This window comes from Notothenia rossii (assembly GCF_949606895.1).
Source record: "Notothenia rossii genome assembly, chromosome: 6".
Lineage (NCBI taxonomy): Eukaryota > Metazoa > Chordata > Actinopteri > Perciformes > Nototheniidae > Notothenia > Notothenia rossii.
In genome coordinates, this window is record NC_136909.1 from 64872151 (window position 1) to 64879563 (window position 7413).

At 38.4% G+C, this 7413-nt stretch overlaps 1 protein-coding gene across 1 annotated transcript in view; it reads left to right on the forward strand.

Moving 5' to 3' along the window:
- Nucleotides 1-3248: 3248 nt before the first annotated feature.
- Nucleotides 3249-7413, forward strand: part of rel (v-rel avian reticuloendotheliosis viral oncogene homolog) — a 16412-nt gene continuing 12247 nt past the window's right edge. Inside the window, exons 1-5 of the mRNA XM_079687670.1 lie at nt 3249-3318; nt 3743-3775; nt 4982-5121; nt 6064-6212; nt 7087-7178. Coding sequence (XP_079543796.1) covers nt 3312-3318; nt 3743-3775; nt 4982-5121; nt 6064-6212; nt 7087-7178 — 421 coding nt within the window. The 5' untranslated portion in view covers nt 3249-3311. The remainder of the gene's footprint in view (nt 3319-3742; nt 3776-4981; nt 5122-6063; nt 6213-7086; nt 7179-7413) is intronic.

Here is a 7413-nt window from a genome sequence, read left to right on the forward strand (position 1 = left end):
TGCCGTGTCTGTGTTCTTTGTTACCTCCCGCCAAGGATTATTGTTATTGATATCGTACAGTAACAAAGTATTTGTACATTGAAAAGTAATAAAGTACAGTGTTGCACTGTACTTTATTACTTTAATTCAAACTATTCCCTTCTTATCATGTAGCCTACACTTCTTCCTTTCATTGATACATTTATATCACCTGACTACAGCATATAACATACCTGCTGCAACCCTGTGGTGCTGCTGCTGCTTCTCTCTGCCTCATCCTTTATTGCTGAAGGCAGCTCCACCTCATCTGATCTCTGATATGAAAGCAATCGTGTTATGATCATATTGAGCTATTGGTGTGAGTCTAACATTAAACAAGCAGTCTGCTTGTCATACATTGCTGACGATACATTTTAAGTGGCAATTTGTTGAGTCACTGCCGCTAAATGCCGGTAGCATCAAGCTAGCAAATCCTGCATTAGCCTCACATCAACAAGTGACAGAACATCCAATTATCCTGAGCTAATTTACTGAATAAACCAACTCACATCTCCTGTCTTTTTTTTTTTACCCAACTCATTAGACTATTCTTCTGCTGGCGTTTGATTGTTTTCTGTCAAATTCAATACTGTAGTTCAAAGCCGCGTTACCTGCTCACCATCTGTGAGCTATTTTTAGAATGCGCACGCTACGTTCGTTGTCGCGTTCGCGCGCTTCTACCTGGGCAGGCTGAGTGTGTGTCCTTCTCCCGTGACGATAACGGCTTGCGGTTAAAAAATAATAATAAACGAATTTGAAACTGGGGACACACACAAACGGGCAGACAGCAGAGCTGTTGTTCTCCTCCTTTCCTCCGCTCTTGTCTCTGATTGTGAGTGTGTGCATTTGCGCGTGTGTGTGTGTTCTGTGGGGTCCTTCAGAAACATAGCGGAGGGAGAATGTGAATACGCAAGGCTGTGGACACTGAAACATGCACATTGGATAAATAACATTGGCGTTTAGTTTATTTAATAAAAGAGCACATGTTCAATGTGAAAAGTTACCGTAAATAGATTACTTCAGTTGCAATTTGGTGCTATATATATATATATATATATATATATATATATATATATATATATATTTTTTTTTTTTTTTTAAATAAAAAAAAAAAACACCTTGAATTTCAGGCAGGGCGCGAGGCTCCGTTGGCAGGGCGCAGCGCCCCGCCAAGACAATGGTAGGGGAAACACTGGTATGTTTACAGCTTGGTTTGTCTTTTTTTGTTTGTCATCAGGTTTAAACAACAAAACTACTGGCCCAATGTTGATAGTGGAAGGGTGTAGCATGGCACCTAGGAAGAACATGTATATATACAGTCTCTGGGAAGAACCCATTTCTTAATGGAGCTGATCCGAATCACGGGGCGGACACGCATTGTTTGATTCTCAATATTGCGAGATAGGGCATCTTTGCTGTATTCATCTAGCATTGGAAGATTTAAAAAAATAAGTGTATTTTTTTTTTTATATCACCCGAAAAAGTCCATGATATTTTTGGAGTGCAATACATTTTATGTATTGCATGTATAAAACAATAAAAATAATTTAAATCTACTAAACGGTCTGTATTAAGATTGTTTTGTCAAAAGCTGATTTAGTTACTGGGGTCATTCTAAGCAAAGGAGGTGTGTCTGATACAACAGAGACGAAGATTAAACTAAAAAGACTTAGACTATTGAATAGCGTTTTGTCAATAACAGTTTCAAAGGTCAAGAAAATATATAGTTGTTAATTACCCATTTCTCAAAGCATTTCCAGGGATATGAATTCCATTATCCTTTTTGGCTGCTTTTCTACAACACAAGAACATTTTAAAAAACTATCTTTTAAGAAAAATACACAATTGTCTGATTATATAGTTAGGGAAAATTGAGATTGATACAACTCATCTGCATGGCTCTGTCTAAAAGGCTTTGTGTCTTTAAATGCCATCCAACACACTCCAAGGTGCCCTTCAGTTGGAGAAAGAAAGATCAAGTGCCCATCCAGTGGAGAAAACATTAAATGCTCTTTAATCCAGTGGAGCTAATATTATGCAGTGCACTACTGGTGGGCCCTTATGGGAAAACTGAACGCTGTTAGTCAACAATATATGACAACAAACCCATAGCCTGTTGCACTATTCATCAACTCAGGTTTTTCAAAGGTCTTCTATTTTCTTTCATGAGAACAGTATGGTTACCTATGTGAATGTAATGCTAGTCATATTAATGAGGTGTCTGCTACCATCAGGCATCCAGCCATGCACGAGGTTGCACAGTGAGTATGGTGCTTTCTGATGCATGTGGTGACATGTCTGCAGTACTACTAGTATTATCTAAGTGTTTTCACTTCATCTTCACTTTTGCTGTAACAATGTACATTTCCCCTTTGCGGGACGAATAAGGGTATTCTGATTCTGATGCTATTTCATTTAATTGCTATATTTTTTCATTTGCTTTATTCTTTTCATGACTTTTACACAATTCAGAGATGCTGTCAGGGGCCTTTCCTCCATTGTGTCTCTTATCACTGAATCTCAGAGGTGGGTTTACATAAGTACTTTGATTAAGTACAATTTGGAGATACTTTTACTTTACTTGAGTATTTCAATGTTATGCTACTTTGTGCCCCACTACAATTCAGAGGTAAATCATGTACTTTTACTCCACTACATTTATTTAATACCTTTAGTTGCTTTTCAAACTTGACTTAATAATGTGAATTATAATCAACACTTAAATAAGACTGGAGTAAATTCACAAGCTACCCTGCAGTATACAAAGTAATTTAAACTAGCTGCACCTTTACCAGCTTTGATAACATTTTAATGATCAATTATTATAATCAAAACAAAATATATATATTCCCGAATTGGACCAATGATGAGTACTTTTACTTTTGGTACTTTAAGCATATTTTTGATGGTCATACTTTTGTACTTTACTTGAGTAACGTTTAGATTGCAGTACTTTTACTTGTAACGGAGTATTCTTACACTCTGTTACTTCTACTTTTAGTCAAGTACAAGAACCGTGTACTTCTCCCACCTCTGAGTCTCAGCAATCAACACAGTCTCTGGGCTCAGATAGGCAGCGTGGAGAGGAGTGACCTCACTGCGCACGTTCTGCTCTCTGCTCCGACTCGCGCGGCCTCTAATTGGTCAGTTCAGATGAAGGGGGCGGTGACGGAGGGGAATTCCCCGCGTCGCCTCTTTTCTAACAAATATCACTTTCCTGTCCACTGTCACTCATTCAGCTCGGGCTTCTCCAAGAGACAGTAACGTTTGATACGACACAGTGTTCCTGCATTATGGATGGTGAGCGGCAACTCTTTTATTTACTGTAGAATAATAATAGTAACTCGTAGAATAAGAGGTTATGACCAATAATTATCATGACTTTGACGTTCAAGAACATCTATAAGTGTACGTTTTATTTCCTAGCTATAATTAAGACAAATGTGAGATTATAGCCCAAGTATTTAATTCTTAATTTAAACAGTTGTTGGCACTGTTATAAATCTGTTTAACAGCACAGTGAAACTTCCTCCTTGTTGCAATGATTTACAGTGTGATTGGAATAATTACATGATAGCTTTAGCAGAACTACACAAACCCCCTTAAGTAAAATATTGTTATTTTCATTTAATTTATGTTATGACAACTTTTTAGTATGATTTTGTATCTCATTTGCATCAACATTTGCCTGATTATTTCTTATTTGTCACATTTACCTCCTCAGTTCTTATGATGCTAGGGGACGATTCACATCTAAGTAAGTAGACTTTTAAAACCTCTTTTGTCAAAATGAGCTGCCTGTATCTACAAGTCAAACAATCTGTAAATGCAATGCAGTGTCTTTCACTTCCTCATTTAGCTTTATTGGTAAGCGTTGCTTTTTTCAGACCTGTGCTAGGAGTGTCTGAGAAAAAGAGGTTGTTTTAATCCTTGTGTATATGGGTTGTGGTCTCTGAGTTTATATAGTGTGATATAAATGTCTGCGTGTGAGCTACATCATCTCTCACTTCTCTCAAAATGAGGAAGGCAGGACATGGCTGAGCCAACATTTGGCAAACGTAGATTTCTTAATCAAGTCAGAAATGTAACTGGACTAGTGTGTGTGTGTGTGTGTGTGTGTGTGTGTGTGTGTGTGTGTGTGTGTGTGTGTGTGTGTGTGTGTGTGTGTGTGTGTGTGTGTGTGTGTGTGTGTGTGTGTGTGTGTGTGTGTGTGTGTGTGTGTGTGTGTGTCACTTTGCTTGGGTTGCTTCTCACTCAGCTGTAATGTCCACAAAAACAAATTGTTGTGTTGTAAAGTTATTGGAAACACTGCAAACCAAAATAAGAGACACTTCCCTGATCAGTTTTAGTTCCTCTCTCTCTCTCTCTCGGGCATCAAGTGTGGCAGGCTTTGTATCATGCAATAGGTCAAGTTAGTACAGACCGTTTTTTTCATGCAATGTTTTGAATGCTGATTTTTTTTTTTAGCAAGCACAATGATTTGCAGTTTAAAAGAAGCCTATACATTTTATTGGTAATTTCATCTTGGTCACACCTTTCTGAAACAAATTCTGCTTTAAGCCAAGATGTGTAGACTGCAAACTGTATATTTCAGCAGACAATTTGGGTTTTAAATCTCTTTTTCACAAACCTTTCTCCAAAATAATAAACATCAACACTAAAACACATGGCTTTGTAAAATTCTGATGGGCATTTTTGTTTCTCTCTCTGATTTATAGGCCTTTTTCCTCGAGGACATTTTAAAGTCAACTTGTCAAAGTCTTAAAATCTAGATTACTTTTGACCTGCAAAGTCAATGCCCCCTGGATTATTACTTATTAGAAACATAGTCAATAACCAAGTATACTTTATGTATTGATCCTGTAACTTGTGTCAACACTCTTTAGCAGCCATGTATATTCAAACAATTGGGGGAAGTATCTTCATCCCTTTATTAACTGTTTAAATCACGCGTTCTCTCTAGTGGCCGAGCCTTCTGTCCAGATCTTCGAGCAGCCGAAGCAGAGGGGAATGCGCTTCAGGTACAAGTGTGAGGGTCGCTCAGCGGGAAGCATCCCCGGAGAAAAGAGCTCTGACAACAACAGGACCTACCCCAGTCTGCAGGTCAGTCGGTACAACTTTAATTTCCTCAATCGAGAGATTTACATGTTTATTTTGCATAAAACCAAGAAGAGTTCACTCCCGAACAATCATATACAGATTCACGTCGAAAACCTTTGATGTCGATTTCCAACGCATTTCCAGCATGTTTCAACATATAGGGCAACAAGTGGTTAATGTTACATGAGTTCAGTTTGTCACGTATATAGGTTCCAAACTTAAGTACGTATTGTTTTTACTTGGTTAGGTTTAGCAAAAATATTAGGGTTTGTGTTAAAATAAGTACTTGTTTCCCCCGTTACTTAAATCACATTTGAAAGTTTGGAAGGCTACGTTACATAGTTAAGCTAAAAAAGTAAATGTTGAGTTGTGGTTTCCCACCGGGGCACGAACAGCAGTTCCTTTGTTCATTTCCTCTTATTTTTATATATATATTTATTTAGTTTCTGAAGACTTGAATAGACCATATTTCAATCATTAAGTTCGTACATTTTAAAATGCCCTTATAGCCGAATCCAGAGATATTATCCTTCCTCTATTCATTTGACTGACCTGAGACCCTCCATCATGCTTCTATGATGCAGCGGATGGGAGGCGGTGAACACGCAATTGCTCATACTCTATGGGTGCGGAAGATCACCATAGATCAGGCCATTTTGGCTTCATGGGCCATTCAGCAATTTTCACAACGCTGAATCCAGTTCTCTTTACACCCTTTATAATTACTACGACCACTAGAGGCAGCAGTTCATGTTCCAAACTGACGCCAGTGGGGTACATTTAGTGTCACATTTAGTGAGTTGTAAAAACCCATGGCTTTATTGGTTTTACAGAAAAACACCCAAAGCCCTCAAAGCATCTGGTATATTCCTCCTTCTCTCTTCTTTACACCTCTGCATGCATCTTTCTATACGATTTACGATTAATTATTTGATTCCTCCACAGATCCTGAATTACTGCGGTAAAGGGAAAGTACGCGTTTACTTGGTAACGAAGAACGAGCCGTACCGACCGCATCCACACGACCTGGTGGGCAAGGACTGCAAAGAAGGGTTCTACGAGGCCGAGTTTGGTCCAGACCGCAAAGTGATCGCGTGAGTCCTCCTCCCACAGTAACCTCCATCAGCACTCTATGAGTATTCAATGACCTCACTGTCACTGACGTCATCACAACAATTATAGCCACATTGTCTCAGTCTTAATCATCAATATAAGTAAACAAACAAACACACACCACAACATAATCAATGTGCTCTCTATTAGTAGAACTTAATTTTTTACTTGGTGGTTTCAGAAGACATTGAGTGTTGATTGGTGACCTCGCAGATACAGAGGGAGAGCGCTGTTAATCACACACAGAGCATTTTTGTCAAACCATGTCTGTGATGAGGATGGTAATATGGGAATTCCCCAAGTGACATCACCCATATTTGCTGTGTGTCAGAGAGAAAATAGAGGTTGTGTGTTTGAATGAGTCAGTTTATTTTGGTGTATATAATTTGCAAATCCTCCATTGATGTGTGTAGTAAATTTAGATTACTTTCAACTTTCAACTCCTATGTAGATAAATCATGCCTGTCACAATAACCACTTTTATTGGGCGGCATATGGTCCAAGAAATAATTGCAATAAACAAAATGTTCAGATGTTATTGTAACATAATAGCACACGTATGCGAGTACACTCTCCCAAAGAGCAATACAAATGTAATTTTTACAAATATTCCCACATTAGTTAAGTAATAAAAGAAAATTCAATAAATAGTTGAAGTCTTTTAAAAGTAGAGTCAGACAGGTTGGAGTAATTGCAAGATTGCTATTACCTTTCCCCCAGAGTTATGCAACATTATATTTGTTGATGTCATTCCACTCAGGTTTGGCCCCATGTGTTTGTTGTTTTTATTCTAAGTTGCAGCATAGTAAGAGTCTGCCAGTTTGTCACAGACCTGTTGCTTTATTATCCCCACAGCTTCCAGAATCTGGGTATCCAGTGTGTGAGAAGGAGGGAAGTGAAAGATGCGATCGTACAGAGGATGACCAGAGGGATCAACCCCTTCACTGGTGAGTCCTTCTTCCAATGTCACATCCTCTGCTTCTGTTTTTGTCTTACATCATCACACTGACTGAGAGCAGTAGTTTCAACCCACTTGTGTGCATTAGAACCTGACTGAGTCTACAGCCATGCTAGCTGCTCTTTAAAGTGGACCTATCATGCTATATTTGAATAATATATTGTTGGGCCATACCTATATAAAACATATCTGTGAAGTTTCTTTTCAAAATACCAAACAGATCA